This window comes from Schistocerca americana, chromosome 2 (assembly GCF_021461395.2).
Source record: "Schistocerca americana isolate TAMUIC-IGC-003095 chromosome 2, iqSchAmer2.1, whole genome shotgun sequence".
NCBI classification, from domain to species: Eukaryota; Metazoa; Arthropoda; class Insecta; order Orthoptera; family Acrididae; genus Schistocerca; species Schistocerca americana.
The window spans coordinates 204022368-204042744 of record NC_060120.1 but is presented as its reverse complement, the minus strand read 5'-3'; the positions used below and the strand labels follow the sequence as shown (position 1 = coordinate 204042744).

Here is a 20377-nt window from a genome sequence, read left to right as displayed (position 1 = left end):
CGTCCAACCTCTGGTAACTACGCAGGAATTTGTGCCCAGCAACAGTTGTGGAACAGGGGGTAACGCAGTTCCAACGTTTGGAAGTCGTCCCGTGGTTGCTACCTATGAGGAAAACGTGGAGCGATCTGGACCCAGGGCTGGGGCCCAAGTTGTCGAAATACACTGAGAGGCTTAAATAAGAGGGTACAGGTTTCCTTTATGCATAAAGTACCTACCAAGAAGTGGCACTTGCTGGAAGAAATGAACAAAATAACTACGTCACCACAACCTATTATAACAGGAGAGATAGAAAACCACAAAGTAGACACATTCATCGATTCTGGTAGTGAAGTATCACTTATTTCTAAGGAATACTTTAATATATTAAAAACTAAAAGTAATTTACCTGTTTTACCAGTACCTGGGGTATACATAGATGGTATAACTGGAAAGCAGAGTAAGGTTGTTAAATACAAAAGCTTGGCACACTGCCATATAAGTGATATGACGTTTCGACAACCTTTGCTAGTAGTGGAAGACATAAATAGAGATGGATTGTTTGGTTTAGACTGGTTAACCGACTTTAATGCTATACTAAATTTCGACGAGAACTGTATTTATGTGGGGGAACCCAAGAATAAACATTGCATTAAGTTTGTGATGGACAGCAATGTGTATAAACAAACATCTGAACACCAAAGATTACTATTAGCTGCGTCAGCTCGGTTGTCTCCAGAGATAGAGTTAATTAATACTGCATGTCCACAAGGCGACTTTCACAAAAAAGATAAGTGAATCTGAAGTGTTAAATATTGAACAGCAAATGGATTTAGTGAGAATTTTGACTAAATACCATTCAGTATTTTCAGAGAATCCAGCTACCGTTAGCAATTATGTTTGCAAATTTAAGATTAAAGACGAGACTCCGTCTTTTGCAAACCATACCCTATACCTATAAGTCTTAAAGAAGCGGTTAGGGAGGAGATTAATAAGATGATTGATAAAGATATAATAGAAAGGAGTATGAGTGTCTATAATAATCCCTTAGTAGTAGTGAAAAAAAGCTACAGGTGTAGTGAGATTGGTGCTAGATGCACGCACTCTCAACTGTCATATTAAAACCAAAAGAGATCGTCCAGTTAATATAGATGAATTATTAACTAAATTTAAGGATGCCCAGTATTTTAGCTCCGTTGATCTGACGGATGGGTACTGGCAAATCCGGTTACATCCAGATTCAAAAAAGTATACTGCTTTTTTGTTTGACGGAAAATCTTACCACTTTAATGTACTACCTTTTGGACTAAATATATCAGTAACAGTATTTATAAGAGCACTTGATAAGGCTATTGGACAAGAGTTATTGAAAGAACCAGTTATTTATGTGGATGATATCTTGATTATTTCACCAATAAATAGTAACCTCTAAGCATGAGACAAAACTAACGGGGTAACATTCTAACAGGAGATATAATATGATGGTACTGTTTAGGAAGAGCGATACCTAGATGACATAAACTGAACATGTGCATGAAATATAGAGTGAAGTGACTAACTGAATAACTATTTGATTATTGTGTATATAATTTCTATTTTTATAGAATGTTTTATATTTTTTGTAAAGTGTGATATGATTGGGGAGGGTTTACATCTAATTTTGAAAGGGATGGGTAGCATAGGCATAGACACGACCTACACACCACGCCTTCCATATAACCCTCGCAAACAAGTGTGACTGGTTCTTCATCATTTGCCATTCCATAGGAGTTGCTAAGATCTTTTCTTCAGGGACTTCAAATGGTGAGAATGTCCGTACTGAAGGAGACGCCGAACATCATACCTCCTCCGGCTTTTCACTTAAGTACTGGCGAAGTGGGGATCCTGGGAAAGGAGGGTGGGAAGGGTTTCCTGTCTTTGGGGCTATCTTCTTTCTTCCTTCGATCTTAGCAACCAATTCTTTTATTTCCTTTCTTACTTCTCTTAAGAGTACCAATCTATCTTTCCCTCTGTCCACATTCATATACTTCTATCTCTGAAGTCCTTCTCTTTTCCGTGATTTCTGTAAATCTACAACTAAGAACCTTAGTGGGCCGAAGAATCAGGACGCACGAACACACTTCCACGCTCAAACAATGAAATACAAAGACGTAGACAAGTAATACACAGGGAGCTGTAACAACCGTCACAGATAAGGGGGGAAGTAGTGCTCAGGAAGGGCTCGAACACGTGTGCTAAGTAATAACGGTTGCACATCTCAAGTGAAATGGTATAGTAAGCTTAAGCTACAGGAACAAGGGGGGACGAAGTGTATATCCACCTGTGTTCATAGCTATAGTAGCACAAAGTAATATGAATAGAGGTAAAACGAAATAGATATTAAGCCAGAGGTATCGAATCAAATAAGTTTCTGATGAATAATAGGATCGTGCAGACCAAATAGCCCGAAGAAAAGAAATAAAGTTACAACCATGGATGAAACATATTTAGTTATTAAGGCTATATAAGTGAGCTGTAAGCAATGAATAAGCGAAGAATTTAAGCAGGTAGGCTGAAGGACTCAGGATGAGGAAAGGAGAGGTAGATAGAAATTTTACCAGGAAATTTTAAATAAAATAGTGTGCACAGGAGTACGAATCATTGTTAGAGAAGATAGGGAGGGCGCATCTGATATAGATGAAATGAGAGAAAGAGAGGCAGGTAGGCAGACCCAGAGGAGGCTGACCTATACTGTGTGGGCAGCGGCACCAAGAAGGGGATTGACCTGTACCATAGTTTAGTATAAATGGAAGGGGTGTACCTACCCAAGGATATGTTTTCATAGTATCAACCCTTACATAGATTGGAACCCAAAGGGAAAGGGTGGTACAATGACCTGAGATTGAAGTGGAAAGTTTCCCCTGGTAAATTTGAATTCTAAATTTTTTAAAAATATAACGGACAAGTCCTGCAAGAGGAGATAGAAAAAAAGAGAAAACCCCCAGTAAAACTAATTTTTTTCAGACCCGGAAAACCGGTGGTTATCATTGCAACAGCTTCTTAAAAAAAAAAGTAAAGACTCTACTCAGAATAACGCCTGAACTTTGAAACTGGCTAAGGGGAGGGATTTATTTTGGCTCAATCCTAGAAGCAAGAGTAGATAAATCTATTGGAAATAGCTAATACTTGTTGTACTACACACTATTATGTCTATGAAAGATATTACCAACAGCTTAATGAAATACCGGAAATGGAAGAGAGTTTTTGTACCTAATGCTTTTATGTAGTACAAAGTAACAAGATAAGTGTCAAGAAAAACAATTATTAAAATATATAAATATATGTTGTGTGTAAAATAACGAGTGTTCGAGCTAAGGGGAGGGATATGCAGTGCCCCCAGAATTTTACAAAAGACTGGAGACACTTGTGTTCCAGCCATTTCGAACACATGCTATTTTAAAGTAGGGCGTAAGAATGAGCATGGGATACTGCACCCATTTATTGCTTGTGCAGGTGAAACGGGGAAGGGAGATAATTCGTCGGCGCTGGCAAGAGTAAGCAAATACGGCGCGGAAGCTCCGTGGCCGGCTGCAAAGAGTAATGTAGCATTGTATTGTTAAAAAACAAATGGAGAGACTCAAAATAGTGACTGTTTATTAGACGTTGAACTGCTGTTGAGAGTACGTGGACTGGACATGGATAGTCAGCTACGATAAAAGCTTATGTATTGATTGTGTTCAAAAATGTGTAATTAACTGATTCTGGGTGCCCGGTAATGTGTGGGCTTACGTCATAAAGTTTAGTTGTTTTTTTGTACAAAGTGGAAATAAATATGTTGTGGTGCATTCAATGATATTCCAAGAGTAGCGTATTTTTTAAATAAGAAGAGAGAGCGCGAGAGAGTGAAAATTTCCCCTTCCTAGCAGTGAAATCTTCGGAGAAGTGTCCAGTGCTAGCAGAAGACATCAGCGCTGCAAGAAAGCAGAACCAGCATTCTTCAACAAGTAAGTCCACGAAAACACTTAAGCTGTATAGAGAGAGCTTAACATTACACAGGGCCACCGCAATGGTTCCATGTACCTTACTCACCTGACCTGGCTCCATGCGACCTTTTCTTATTTCCATTCATGAAAGGACACCGATTTGACAACACTGAAGAAGTCAAGAAAAAAATGAGGGAGCAACTATCAGCCATTTCTAAAGACGACTACAAAAAATGTTTTAAACACTGGAAACACCAGTGGGACAAATGTACTAGTTGCAATGGAGAGTATTTTGAAGAGAATTAAGTTGTTTTGTAAATAATTTGAAAATATATAGCTTTTAAAAAATAATTCTGCCTTTTTTTTGTATCCCCTCGTATAAACTACAACTCTAATCAGACAATCAGTTACTTTAATTTCTGTTGGTCTTAATAAACTACCTGAAAATATTTTGTCAGTTTTGTCTGCTGACTACAATAATTTCAAAGTTGGCATCTTTTAGCATTTAGGATTTGACAGTCTTTTTCAGCTGTAGTATGAAAAGCACAAAATGAAGAGCCAGTCAGTAGCCAGAGGGAAGGAGGTGTGGTGTTTCTTTTTATGTATTGGTTTTTATATGTTATGAAAGCTGAAGTTAGTGTCATTCTGGCTGCTTCACAACTGAAAAATTATTTACGTCAGTAACTCTGTTGTGGTACTTCTTGCAGTTAGTCTGCCTGACACGATGTTTTTATATTAAAAGACATCACCAACACACAAAATTCCAGATATACAGCTGCATTTATTATTGGAGGTGATTTCTGTTAATTATTTTTTGACTTTTATGAAAATGCAATGCTAAGGAGATTCTCACAATTTTGTTAAGTGGGGACTGTAAAAATTTCACTGAACTCACTTCACTCAAATATGATTCAATATTGGAAAAACTGATTACTTTTACTGTTTCAAAGGAATAACCACTAATCACGAGAATTCTCCTACATTTAAATTTATTTTTATTTGTCAAAATTAACGAATACTCAGATATCTGTTAAGACTCTGGGCCATTATCATTTACAACAATGGCACTGACCTCTGTGCCAATGTTTCCCTATAAAATTTGCATAAGGTGTTGAAATATATCACTTCATCAATATGGGAGTTATTATAGAAAAACATTAGCGACATTTTTAGGTAATATTTGATTATATTCAGGCTAAATATTACATGAAACTTACATGTTTTCGTGCCTCGTCATAAAATGGCTTCTTACACTACCAAGAAACAAAAAGGAAGAGCGCAATCCTTTTTCAAAAGGAACAGAGTTTGCAATTACATTCACAGATCATATTAATTGAGTCAGTTTTAGTATATTTGCAAATTTATTCAATATATTTTTTGTCACGTTATGTGGAGTGCCACCACAGATGGAGAAGAAGAAGAAGAAATGGATATGGAACTCCTCTTTTTGTTGCACAGGCCATAATTCATGTCTGTAATTATATCTACTTCCATGCTTAAATAGTGTCTTCTCCTTCAAGAGATCATGTTTCTAGACCTCTAAAAGGTGATACTGTTGCGTCTTCTATGCCACATAGATCTCCACTGAGAAATCCTACGAATGCTTTTCCCTACGATCTGCGTTCCCCTCTCACTTACCCCAGGAGTTTTTGGATGGACTGAGTAGCTTAGCAGTGCCTGACACCCATTTTAAATTATTTTCTTTCCACATCTTTTGATAACATGCAGTTGGAAGGGTGAAACAAGCATATTGAAGCCAACTTTAATAGAAGAAGAAATCTCACACTTGAATTCTGATGGCTCGGAATTAAAAAAACTGTAGACTTATTATTGGGCCCAGCCTGTGTAACACCAATAATGCAAGCAGAAGACATTAAAAACCAACTGAAAAAAAGCCACACCAAGTTTGGGATACAATGGAATCAATGTTAATTAATATGTGGATGAAATCTGAATATCCATCAATTGAATAAAATATAAACTGAAAGTGATAGCAAAAAGTTATGTGAGGAGCACCTGCTCTCTCACATTAAACACACAGACCAGAATCAAATGCTGAAACCCCATATTCTGAGTGTAAACACATCAATGAATGTAAGATGATTCTGTTTATTTCTTACCAATTTGCTGTCTGCATCAGGAAACAGGAAGTACAAAATGGGCAATAAGTAGTCATGTGACAACGGTGCATCCCTATTGCCCCCTTTTGATAGTTGGTGTTGCACCTTGGCTTTGCGGATTACTTTAGAAATAGTTGGAACTCTTGACTCTGTTATTGCACTCAGGGATGAGCTCAAATTGATATTTTCTGAAAATACAGGAGAAATGCTATACAGAACAGAGTAAGTTATACAGTTTGTTTCTTTATAAAAAAGAAAAACTTCCAAATACATATGAAGCAATCAAAAAATTAATCAAATAAAATAAGAATTTTTCCATTTAGGCAGCAACAACTAGTACAACAACAGTACAGCGAGTTTACCATTTCCATTTCATATAAATACTACATTGTTATTTCTCGTTCACATGCCTGAACCTGTTAACGGTTATTATAGAGAATAAAAATTTTACTACACAGGGAAATCACTTATTATTTCTGTGTAAGGCCCCAATTACCACACTAATTATTCAGAAGAGAATAAAAATGGAACTATGACAAAATGGCCATCAGCTGTATCATGTTTTGAGACATTCATTAAAATTTATTTTCACAAAAATGTATTTCTGTGACTTATTTGTACAGTGATCTACTTAGGCAGAAGTACAGACCACCCAAACCATCAGTTGGTTTCTGCACATGTTATACTACCTCAGTTAATCGGAAAACACAGAAAACAGACAGCTATGCAGCTCAGCAGCATTAGTTGAAACAAAGGAAAGGAGTAGCTTTGAAAAACCAAACAGAGAAAGCAGCAGAGGATCAAATAAGCTCAGCAGAAATTATGTGGAGATAATAAATATAATTGACAAAAGGAGGAAATATAAAGCACAGGGAATGAAGGAAGAAAAAGGGGGGAAAAACAGACATGTAAGTTTGAAATTGATAGAAAATGCAAAATGTCAAAGCAGGAATGGCTAGAGAAGAAACAAAAACTGTAGAAACATTCATGACTGTGAGAAAGGTATGTGCCACCTATAGAAACATCATTGGAACCTTTGGAGAAAACAGAAGCATTCGTATGAATATTAAGAACTCAGATGGTAAGCCAGTATTATGTAAAGAAAAGTTGAAAGGAACAAATAGGAGGGCTATAAAAAGGAAAAAAATTGCTTATGCTAGCAGTTGTGCACCTTGACATTCACTGATGGAGCTGCTTGATGTCCTGCTGAGGGATATCATGCCAGATTCTGTCCAATTGGTGTGTCAAACAGTCCAAATCCTAAGCTGACTTCAGGGCCCTGCTCATAATGCTGAGGAGAGATCTGACAACCTTGCTGTCCAAGGTAGGGTTTGGTAAGCATAAAGACAAGCAATAGAGGCTCTCACCATGTGTGGGTGGGCATTATCTTGCTGAAATTTAAGTGCAGTGTGACTTGCCAAGAAGAGCAAAAACATGTGGTGTACAATATCATTGACGTACCGCTGTGCTGTGGATGGCAGTCAAAGTGGTCCTGCTATGGAACGAAATGGCACACAGATCATCACTCTGGTTGTCAGGTTGTATGGTGGGTGACAGTCAGGTTGGTACTACATCACTGTCCAGGTTGTCTCCAGATGCATCTTCACTGGTTATGAGGGCTCATTTCAGACTGGGACTCGCCAATGAAGACAACTGTACTCCACTCAATGAGATTCCAGATCAAAGACGTGTCTGGAGACACTCCAAAGGTTGGATGCCACCCGAATGTGACCAGCCATATGGCCCGACAACCAGTAGTGATGGTCTGGGGTGCCATTTCATTTCATAGCAGGACCCCTTTGGCTGTCATCCGTGGCACCCATACGGCACAGTGGTACACCAATAATATTCTAAATCCTATTTTTTTTCCCTTAGTGGCAAGACATCCTAGCCTTACATATCAGGCAGATTATGCCCACCCACACGTGGCGATAGTTTCTACTGCTTGTCTTCATGCTTGCCAAACCTTAACTTTGGCAGCAAGGTCACCAGATCCATCTCAGTAATTTCCAAGAATGTTTGCCTATTGAAGCGGCAGACTCCGAACGATATTGAATGTTTTATCCTAAATAGATCACACGACTGTGGTGGCAGGCATTATGGTAAACTGTTTGTGAGTTGCTAGGGAAACCTAAATGATTTATGTCGGTAGTGAGTTGGGATGTCTGCTGTCGTAGATGTTTCTTCAGCCGATTGCCTCAAGTGGAAGAATCTAATTCCACACTAATGTAATGTAGAAAATGGTTTGAACTTTTGTTGTAAATGTGGACTAATACTAGATGACAAAAGGAGAGACTGTGTAGACTGGGGTGTGGCGAAGTCTATAAAAGTTCATAAAAAGAGTTCTGATAGTGAAATATCTTTACAATTTCATTGTGGAAACTGTGGTACATGAATGAATATCAGGAAGAATACATGGTCTGACTATTCAAAATTATCTATCCAGATCAGGATAATCCTTGTATCTTGCTGGATTACAGACTACATCCTGCAAGCAACATCATCGGAAACTGATTTATCTAGCAGAACCATATGCGATTATTTCAGGTTTTGCAGAGAAGTGTGTTATGTAATAGTGTTGAACAACAGTGTATCAATCAGTGGACCAAATAAAGTTGTTGAAGTGGACAAGTCACACATGGAAAAAAGGAGAAACAAGAGAGGACAACCTTTAAAGAATGAAATCAAACATATCTGGGAATTAGGTGGTATAGAACGAGAGTCTGGGAAGTGCTTTGTGGTTAGAGTATTCTCCAGAGTCAAGGTGGTTTTAGTTGGTTTGCTAAAGCACTTTATACTGCCCAGCAGCAAAGTGATTACAGATGGCTTTCAGTCCTACAAGACACTGAAAGCAAAAGGATTCAACCACAAGTCTGTGAACCACTGTGTAGAGTTTGTGTCTTCCGATGATTCAGTGGGCACATGCATAACATCGAGTGGCTGTGGAAGTCAGCAAAATCTTCCATTAAAGAGGAGGGCATCCATGAGGAAGAGACCAACTCTACTCATTTCAGTATCTGTATTTCCATAACTTGTGATTGCAAGGAAAAGTTCATGCATGTGACACTCTACCCCTATTTTTGCTTCACATAGGCAGAGTCTACCCAGGTTATGGCAAGAAGGGAATGCTTCCCATAGCATACACATCAATGGACTTTCTCATGATGACAATGTCTACGAATAGTGAGGTGAGTCATTTCCTTTGTAATTACAAGTATTTTAGTCAACACTCTTCTTTTGTCATTGCTGTAGTGACCACTGCAAACACTGATAATAATACTAGCCATCACACTCACGTGATCGAATCAGAATCGCTCATTCAATGTCAATAAAGCAAGCGGCTTCAATAGGCAAACATTCTTGGAAATTATGTCTGTCCCTAGCAGAGAATGTTTGGCACATTCTGGACAGGGTCTTCAAACCAGATCAGGATTTTTATGATGTAATGAGCCAATTGGACAAAATAGGGCATGATATTCCTCAGGAGGACATCCAACAACTCTAACAACAGCCAAAATTCCCTCAGCCCTCGAGAAGGATGTAATAATTCGAACTCCAAAGTAGGTAGATGTTGACAGATGTGAATATATCCAATGTTATCTGTTTAATATGTGAGACAGCAAAATACTGGCACAAATTATTTACAGAGGAATGGAACATTTGCTAGAAGCCACCTAGGGGAAGATCAGTCTGGGTTTCACACAAATGTAGTAACATGTGAGGCAACACTTAACTTACAACTTACCTTAGAAAATTGGTCAAAGTAAAGCAGAAATACATTAATAGCATCCATAGATTTACAGAAATCTTTTGACAATACTTCTAGAGAACATTCTTTGAAACTGTGAAGGGAACAGGGATAAAACATTGGATGTGAAAGGTTATCAGCAATTAGTACATAAAACCAGACTTAAGTTACGAAAGCTGAAGAATATGAAAGGGAAGCATTGAGAAAGAAGTGAAGCAGCATTGCGGCATATCTCCCACATTATTTGACTTGTGGAGAAAATCAAAGAGAGATTTGGAAGGAGAATTAAAATTCAGGGAGAAGAAATGAAAACCTCAAGATTTGCAAGTGACAGTGTAATACTGTCTGAGATCACAAAGGACTTGGAACATCAGAACTAGTGATTTTATCATCAATCTTGAAAAGAGTTTATAAGGTGACTACGAAAAAAAGTAAAACTAGAGTACTGAAATTTAATCTCAGCCAGGCAATGAAATGGGAATCAGACTAGGAAATGAGACACTAAACGCATTCAAGAGTTTTGATACTTGGACAGCAGAAAAACTGACATTAGCTGAAATAGAAAGGATACGAAATGCAGGCTGGCAAAAGCAAGAAATGCATTTCTGAGAAAGAGGAAAATGTTAATGTCTAACAGAAAGTGTTATGAAGTCTTTTCTGAAGGTGTCTGAAGTGCAGTGTATGAAAATGGTGCATGGATGAAAAACAGTTCTGACAAAAAGAGCATACAGAAGAATGCTGAAGATTAGATGGGTTGTTTGGATGACTGACAAGGAGTTACTGGGCAGAAAAGAAATTTATCTCAGAACATGACTAAAAGAATGGATAGGTTGATGGGACACATTCTAAGATGTTGGGGAGTTTGCAGTTTAGTATTGGAGGTACACATGTGGGGTAAAAACTGCAGAGGGACCAAGGCTTGACTACAGTAGAGAGGTTGAAACAGATGTAGGTTGCAGCTGTTATTCAGAGAGAAAGAATCTTGCACAGGTCAAGCTATCATGCAAAACTATACCAAACTAGTCTTTGGACTGTAGACTGCAACAAAAAATGTCATATGGACATATGTCCTATTGTAAATGGTTTCTGAGATAGAACACATGTAATGTCACTTTTGTACGATTTCTGGAATCACTCGAAACCTGCACCCTTCAGTGAAAAAATGTCACAGTACAAATTTAAACTACATTCAGTTTCCTACAGTAAAAGGACCTATTCATGATTCTCTAGGATTTACAGTTTGTGCAAAGACAGTGTGAGGATACTGAAAATATGACAAGATGTGCAGTAGCTTAGGTACACTTTGTAGCCCAATTTGCAGTAGTTTCCCGACCTGATGAAACACAAGTGTCCCATATCAAACTCATCTCAGCTTCCTCTACACTACCATCGTACGTTGTGGATAATAATGATGTTTGAATAACACAGAAAATAAGTAACAAAGTATTATTACAAACGTTCTATCTACAAAACCATTCGCAATAGGGCATATGTCCATATAAAGTTTTTAGTCCAGAATCACTTAAATTATTACCCCTCAGCCTGTACCTTTCCTCCTGTATATGATGCCATCATCAGAGAGGAGATGGGGTGAATGGGGGGATACCTCTAAAAACTAAATGGAATTAATGGAAAGATCAAAACAACATAAACTGCCCTTGGGCTTGTTTCCACATAAAAATCAGTGGTTATCATCGCAAGTAAGAAATTATTTGTGATAATGCTGTGTAGGTGTGCTGTGAAATTTAACATCCACTTTCTTAAAGACAGAGGGCCATAAAAATGCACAACTATAAAACCAAATACTAGACTAGCTAAAAAATAAGAATTAAGATCGAATCAGTTGAACGAAATTTGTTCATTCCATACATGATATACAGTAGTACTAATAACCACTAATATAATTCTAGATTTATGCAAAAAAGGACAACATGACAGAAAATATATTTTGACAAGATTCAACACAAATAAAATTCCCATTCTGCATAGCATTTCATGCACTGCACTAGAAGCCAACAAGAAATAACAGGACCACAGAATTAGGCTTATATTAGTTTCTACATTAGTTTATACATTCAAGCAACATAAAAGAGATTCATTGTAATGTACCTGCAGTGGCAACATCTATCATGTCTCCCAAGAGGTCTCTCGCTGTGCTTTTGCAGAGACAGAACTGCAAGAATTCATCAAAGTGCTCTCCCAGCAAACAATTTGGACGTTCCACCATGCGGACTCCTACAGACCACTCAGGTGCTCGACATGGTTCCAGGTCTGAATAGCTTTCACTGTCCACTACAGCTGCCTCAGCCAACTGCGGCCACCGAGCATACAACTGCAGTTCACTGCCAAATGAAACGAAATGAGTAATGGTTAGACGCACATTAAAGTAATTTTACATCCTCTAACCAACAAGCATATTTTCGTAACTGTTTTAAATTCAATAAGGAAGTGTAAATAAATGTAATCATGAACTAAATAAACACTAGTTATGATAAAGGAACAGACAATTTATTTGAAGGTTCCTGTAATGTATCAAATGAATTCATGAATTTACATCTGTATCCCACACAACTTGGTATTGTGTGGTGAAGGTACATAATGTACCATAATTTTTTTCTCCTTCCTACTTAATTTGTGAATGGTACATGGTAAGAAAACTTCTCAGTATCCCTCTGTGGAAGACCAACTATATGAAACTTTACCCTCACAATAACAGGTAAGGTGTAACCAGAGAAAGTAATACACTTCTAAGTCACATTGGAATGATAGCAGCTCTTGGAAGTTTCAGGGCAAAACTGTCCATGACACTCAGTGTTATTTTTGTGGCATCTCCCATAGGAACTCGATGAGAATTTCTGCATTGTTCTTTTGATGGCCAAACCACATAGTAACAAATCATACAGATCTTCTTTGAATGTTGTCTTTCTCCTTACGTAAATCCAGCTTGGTCTGGGTTCTAGACTGCCTTTCCTCCATTAAGCAACATCTGCTGCTTTCAATTCCACTCTTACTTATTTCTAAATCTGTCAGCTTTACATCCATGTAGATGACTGAAAATAGATTACATACAGTGTTTCTCTTCAATGAAATTAATTTGAAGTTAGAGTTGGGTATTTCTATTTTAATTTTATCATACATTGTTTTGGTGCCATTGTCATCAGTGAGTGCCTGGACAGAACAATGACTTACACAGGAACTAATCGTTTTAGGATAACTGCCCGGTTACATAATTATCTCCATGTAGGATTAAAATATAGCTATTCTCTATTTTTCTTTTCTTTCAGACCACTAAGATTAGTCAGAACTGTATTTTGACTTGAAACATATCTCACCAGAAAACAGAACTTAAGCTAAATGTATGGTACAGAATACATATAATGTTGCTGATGGTGAAATAATGCGAATATGAATAATAATGAATCTTTGATCACATAGAACATTTCAGTGTAAGAGAACATTGGAATTAAAACCACTGAAAGTAACTGAGAGTGATGCAAAAATATGAGCTGTCCATAACAACTTGAGATACATGTCAGCAACTAAATTTATTTTAGGGGAAACCATAATTAGTTCAGTCTCATACTCAGTAGGATGCAGAGGTGAATATTATTTTCTGTATCTGAAAACAGACAATCATTATATAAAATAAATCCATCACAATGTGAAAGAAATGTGTTGATCTTAAAAATTTGGTTTCCCTTACCTGACAGGATCAAAAGTTGCCCCAAATGGCAATTTTCCTAATTCCTTGACACCAAGTGTTTGACCATTTAAGAAATCAAAATCAGGAGGTTCTTGTGTCCACTTGTTACTAGTCCAATCAGTCAGAATATAAGTGAACTGAACTGATATTGTCACTGGTTCTGTTGACATGGCACTTGTTATCTTAGATTTGAAGACATTAAGCAAACCTGGCAAAGGAATTCATAACATCAGTTTCAGTTATGAATTACACAAAGTAATTTCTTATTTTTTTAGAAAATCAGTCCATGTGAAAATAACTGAGAAATTTATTACAATCTAGAAATATGGTATATTGTCACTGCTGTGATTTTTGAGATATTGAATATAAATCAGACACCATCAAACAGAATGAGAATCCTTAAGTCTTCTTGATGAAACTCCACACCAGCTCTCCCCTCAGCTTGAAAATGAGGAAATGATTAAATGAATATAGCACAACTAATGAAAATTTGCAACAGACCAGGACTTGAACCCAGATTTCCTGCTTTCCATGAGCAGTTGCTTTAATGATTATGCTACCTGAGCATGTCTCCATGCCTTACTCAATCTTTTATTGTCACTGACATTCCTACCTACGATTTCTGAACACTGCAATCAGAAGTTCTACCATCAAATATATGAGATTAGCACCACTAGGGTCATGTTCATGATGCAGCCTCACTGCTTGCATATCGCTTGTAGAGAACAGTGATGATGAAACAAGACCACTGAGCAGTATCAGGTAGTTGGTGAGCAGCATAGTTGCTCATCATACTGTTCACTACAAACTGTGGCAAGCAAGGATATCAAAATAGTTCGTGTTTCAATCAGTGACCATTATTAACAGTCCTGAAACTAGTGATGTGATTGTTTCAAGGTCACCCCAGCTTAGCCATTGTTTAAAGAACTGTTGGTCATTTATGCACATTCTCAGAAATCACACACCTAAATCAATAGTGTGCAAACCACTCTGAAGTTTCTGACAGAGGGTACTTCAAATTGTAGCACATATTACTGTTTTTCCTCATTCCTTCCGATATGGAGCAAGCAGAAAATGACAAATTAAATATCGCTGCGCACCCTGTAACTACCCCATGTTGTCTGAACAATTCCTACAGGACTGATACTCACGAGAGCCATGACATATTACTCAATATTGGTCCTTACTGACAGATTTCAGATAGATTATATAATGGTAAGACAGAGATTTAGGAACCAGGTTTTAAATTGTAAGACATTTCCAGGGGCAGATGTGGACTATGACCACAATCTATTGGTTATGAACTGTAGATTAAAACTGAAGAAACTGCAAAAAGGTGGGAATTTAAGGAGATGGGATCTGGATAAACTGACTACGCCAGAGGTTGTACAGACTTTCAGGGAGAGCGTAAGGGAACAAATGGCAGGAATGGGGGAAGAAATACAGTAGAAGAAGAATGGGTAACTTTGAGGGATGAAGTAGTGAAGGCAGCAGAGGATCAAGTAGGTAAAAAGACGAGGGCTAGTAGAAATCCTTGGGTAACAGAAGAAATATTGAATTTAATTGATGAAAGGAGAAAATATAAAAATGCAGTAAATGAAGTATGCAAAAAGGAATACAAACGTCTCAAAAATGAGATCAACAGGAAGTGCAAAATGGCTAAGCAGGGATGGCTAGAGGACAAATGTAAGGATGTAGAGGCTTATCTCACTAGGGGTAAGATAGATACTGCCTACAGGAAAATTAAAGAGACCTTTGGAGATAAGAGAACCACTTGTATGAACATCAAGAGCTCAGATGGAAACCCAGTTCTAAGCAAAGAAGGGATAGCAGAAAGGTGGAAGGAGTATACAGAGGGTCTATACAAGGGCGATGTACTTGAGGACAATATTATGGAAATGAAAGAGGATGTAGATGAAGGTGAAATGGGAGATACGATACTGCGTGAAGAGTTTGACAGAGCACTGAAAGATCTGAGTCGAAACAAGGCCCCCGGAGCAGACAACATTCCATTGGAACTACTGGCGGCCTTGGGAGAGCCAGTCATGACAAAACTCTACCATCTGGTGAGCAAGATGTATGAGACAGGCGAAATACCCTCAGATTTCAAAAAGAATATAATAATTCCAATCCCAAAGAAAGCAGCAGTTGACAGACGTGAAAATTACTGAACTATCAGTTTAATAAGTCACGGCTGCAAAATACTAACGCGAATTATTTACAGACAAATGGAAAAACTAGTAGAAGCCGACCTAGAGGAAGATCAGTTTGGATTCCGTAGAAATACTGGAACACATGAGGCAATACTGACCCTACGACTTATCTTAGAAGCTAGACTAAGGAAAGGCAAACCTACGTTTGTAGCATTTGTAGACTTAGAGGACGCTTTTGACAATGTTGACTGGAATACTCTCTTTCAAATTCTGAAGGTGGCAGGGGTAAAATATAGGGAGCGAAAGGCTATTTACTATTTGTATAGAAACCAAATGGCAGTTATAAGAGTTGAGGGGCATGAAAGGGAAGCAGTGGTTGGGAAGGGAGTGAGACAGGGTTGTAACCTCTCCCCGATGTTATTCAATCTGTATATTGAGAAGAGAAATTTGTTAACATTGAATATAGATTTAAGTGTCAGGAAGTCGTTTCTGAAAGTTTTTGTATGGAGTGTAGCCATGTATGGAAGAGAAACATGGACGATAAATAGTTTAGACAAGAAGGGTGATAGAAGCTTTCGAAATGTGGTGCTACAGAAGAATGCTGAAGATTAGATGGGTAGATCACATAACTAATGAGGAGGTGTTGAATAGGACTGCGGAGAAGAGAAGTTTGTGGGACAACTTGACTAGAAGAAGGGATCGGTTGGTAGGACATGTTCTGAGGCATCAAGGGATCACCAATTTAGTATTGGAGGGCAGCATGGAGGGTAAAAATCGTAGAGGGAGACCAAGAGATGAATACACTAAGCAGATTCAGAAGGATGTACGTTGCAGCAGGTACTGGGAGATGAAGAAGCTTGCACGGGATAGAGTAGCATGGAAAGCCGCATCAAACCAGTCTCAGGACTGAAGACCACAACAACAACGTTGGTCCTTGAAATTTTGGAAGCTGTTTTTCAGGGGATGCCGTCTATCATAGAGTGCCTGCCATTTCAGTTTTTTCGGCATTTCTTTGGTACTCTCCCATAGGCCAAATAACCCTGTGACCTTTTGTGCTACCTTGCTTTGTATATGTTCAATATCTACCAATGGTTCTGTATGATACAGTTTCCATGCACTTGAACAGTATTCTAGGATGGGTTATGCAAGTGTTTTTTTAAACAATCTCCTTTATAGACAGACTGCAGTTTCCCATTATATTACCAATAAAAAAAATTATGATGCACAGATGGAAGTATCGGTTATGAGCTTAAGAGATAATTTGAAGAGTGAAAACTAGAAGGGATAATTTTAAACAGACACCTCGTTTAGCTGTTTTTAAAAGCAAAGCAATCTGAGACCAGGAATATAAAGATCATCATAAATAAAATGCAGGAAAATACAGATTGCTACTTACCATAAAGAAGACATGTCGAGTTGCACAGGCACAATTAAAAGACACTTACATAAAGCTTTCGGCCAGAGCCATCCTCAGTAAAAGAGAGAGGCACACACACAAGCAAGCACACCTCACTCATACAGGACCACCAACTCCAGCATCTTGAGCTGGAATGCAGCTGTCACACAGGATGCAAGCAGGAATCTGTACATCTACATCTACAAGATTACTTTGCAATTCACATTTAAGTGCTTGGCAGAGGGTTCATCGAACCACATCATACTATCTCTCTGCCATTCCACTCCCGAACAGCACGCGGGAAAAACGAACACCTAAACCTTTCTGTTCGAGCTCTGATTTCTCTCATTTTATTTTGATGATCATTCCTACCTATGTAGGTTGGGTTCAACAAAATATTTTTGCATTCGGAAGAGAAAGTTGGTGACTGAAATTTCGTAAATAGATCTCGCCGCGACAAAAAACGTCTTTGCTTTAATGACTTCCATCCCAACTCGCATATCATATCTGCCACACTCTCTCCCCTATTACGTGATAATACAAAACGAGCTGCCCTTTTTTGCACCCTTTCGATGTCCTCCGTCAATCCCACCTGGTAAGGATCCCACACCACGCAGCAATATTCTAACAGAGGACGAACAAGTGTAGTGTAAGCTGTCTCTTTAGTGGACTTGTTGCATCTTCTAAGTGTCCTGCCAATGAAATGCAACCTTTGGCTCACTTTCCCCACAATATTATCTATGTGGTCTTTCCAACTGAAGTTGTTCGTAATTTTAACAGCCAGGTACTTAGTTGAATTGACAGCCCTGAGAATTGTACTATTTATCGAGTAATCGAATTCCAACAGATTTCTTTTGGAACTCATATGGATCACCTCACACTTTTCATTATTTAGCGTCAACTGCCACCTGCCACACCATACAGCAATCTTTTCTAAGTCACTTTGCAACTGATACTGGTCTTCGGATGACCTTACTAGACGGTAAATTACAGCATCATCTGCGAACAACCTAAGAGAACTGCTCAGATTGTAACCCAGGTCATTTATATAGATCAGGAACAGCAGAGGTCCCAGGACGTTTCCCTGGGGAACACCTGATATCACTTATGTTTTACTCGATGATTTGCCGTCTATTGCTATGAACTGTGACCTTCCCGACAGGAAATCACGAATCCAGTCGCACAACTGAGACAATACCCCATAGGCACGCAGCTTGATTAGAAGTCGCTTGTGAGGGATGGTGTCAAAAGCTTTCTGGTAATCTAGAAATACGGAATCAACTTGAGATCCCCTGTAGATAGCAGCCATTACTTCGTGCGAATAAAGAGCTAGCTGTGTTGCACAAGAATGATGTTTTCTGAAACCATGCTGATTACGTATCAATAGATCGTTCCCTTTGAGGTGATTCATAATGTTTGAATACAGTATATGCTTCAAAACCCTACTGCAAACTGACGTCAATGATATAGGTCTGTAGTTCGATGGATTACTCCTACTACCCTTCTTAAACACTGGTGCGACCTGCACAATTTTCCAATCTGTAGGTACAGATCTATCGGTGAGTGAGCGGTTGTATATGGTTGCTAAGTAGGGAGCTATTGTATCAGCGTAATCTGAAAGGAACGTAATCGGTATACAATCTCGACCTGAAGACTTGCCTGTATAAAGTGATTTCAGTTTCTTCGCAACCCCTAAGGTATCTACTTCTAAGAAACTCATGCTAGCAGCTGTTCGCGTTTCAAATTCTGGAATATTCCATTCGTCTTCCCTGGTGAAGGAATTTCGGAAATCCACATTAAATAACTCCGCTTTAGGGGCACAGTCGTCGGTAACAGTACCATCGGCACTGCGCAGCGAACGTATTGACTGCGTCTTGCCACTTGTGTACTTTACATACGACCAGAATTTCTTCAGATTTTCTACCAAATTTCGAGACAATGTTTCGTTGTGGAACCTATTAAAGGCATCTCGCGTTGAAGTCAGTGTCAAATTTCGCGCGTCTGTAAATTTTAGCCAATCTTTGGGATTTCACGTTCTTCTGAACTTCACATGCTTTTTCCGTTACCTGTGCAACAGCGTTCGGACCTATTTTGTGTACCATGGGGGATCAGTTCCATCTCTTACCAATTTATGAGGTATGAATCTCTCAATTGCTGTTGCTACTATATTTCTGAATTTGAGCCACATCTCATCTACATTTGCATAGTCAGTTCGGAAGGAATGGAGATTGTCTCTTAGGAAGGCTTCTAGTGACACTTTATCCGCTTTTTTAAATAAAATTATTTTGCGTTTGTTTCTGGTGGATTTGGAAGAAACGGTATTGAGCCTAGCTACAACGACCTTGTGATCACTAATCCCTGTATCAGTCATGATGCTCTCTATTAGCTCTCGATTGTTTGTGGCTAAGAGGTCAAGTGTGTTTTCGCAACCATTTACAATTCACGTGGGTTTGTGGACTAACTGCTCGAAATAATTTTTGGAGAAAGTATTTAGGACAATCTTGGAAGATGTTTTCTGCCTACCACCGGTTTTGAACAAGTATTTTTGCCAACATATCGAGGGAAGGTTGAAGTACCCACCAACTATAACCGTTTGAGTGGGATATTTATTTGTTACGAGACTCAAATTTTCTCTGAACTGTTCAGCAACTATATCATCGGAGTCTGAGGGTCGGTAGAAGGAGCCAATTATTTACTTAGTTCGGCTGTTAAGTATAACCTCCACCCATACCAATTCGCACGGAGTATCTACTTCGACTTCACTACAAGATAAACCACTACTGACAGACACAAACACTCCACCACCAATTCTGCCTAATCTGTCTTTCCTGAACACTGTCTGAGACTTCGTAAAAATTTCTGCAGAACTTATTTCAGGCTTTAGCCAGCTTTCTGTACCTATAAGGATTTCAGCTTCTGTGCTTTCTATTAGTGCTTGAAGCTCAGGGACTTTCCCAGCACAACTACAACAATTTACAACTACAATTCCAACTGTTCCTTGATCCAAGCACGTCCTGTATTTGCCATGCACCCTTTGAGACTGCAGTCCACCCCGTACTTTCCCGAGACCTTCTAACCTAAAAAACCGCCCAGTCCACACCACACAGCCTCCGCTACCCATGTAGCCGCCAGCTGAGTGTAGTGAACTCCTGACTTATTCAGCGGAACCCGAAACCCCACCACCCTATGGCGCAAGTCAAGGAATCTGCAGCCAACACGGTTGCAAAACCGTCTGAGCCTCCGATTCAGACCCTCCACCCGGTTCTGCACCAAAGGTCCGCAGTCGGTTCTGTCAACGATGCTGCAGATGGTGATCTCT

General features: G+C 38.7%; 1 protein-coding gene across 1 annotated transcript in view; it reads right to left on the bottom strand.

Moving 5' to 3' along the window:
- LOC124594919 (rab3 GTPase-activating protein catalytic subunit) overlaps positions 1-20377 on the bottom strand; it is a 465991-nt gene that overhangs the window by 426258 nt on the left and 19356 nt on the right. Inside the window, exons 4-6 of the mRNA XM_047133411.1 lie at positions 13510-13717; positions 11916-12148; positions 6059-6246 (exon numbers count right to left, since the gene is read on the bottom strand). Of these exons, the coding sequence (XP_046989367.1) occupies positions 6059-6246; positions 11916-12148; positions 13510-13717 (629 nt within the window). The remainder of the gene's footprint in view (positions 1-6058; positions 6247-11915; positions 12149-13509; positions 13718-20377) is intronic.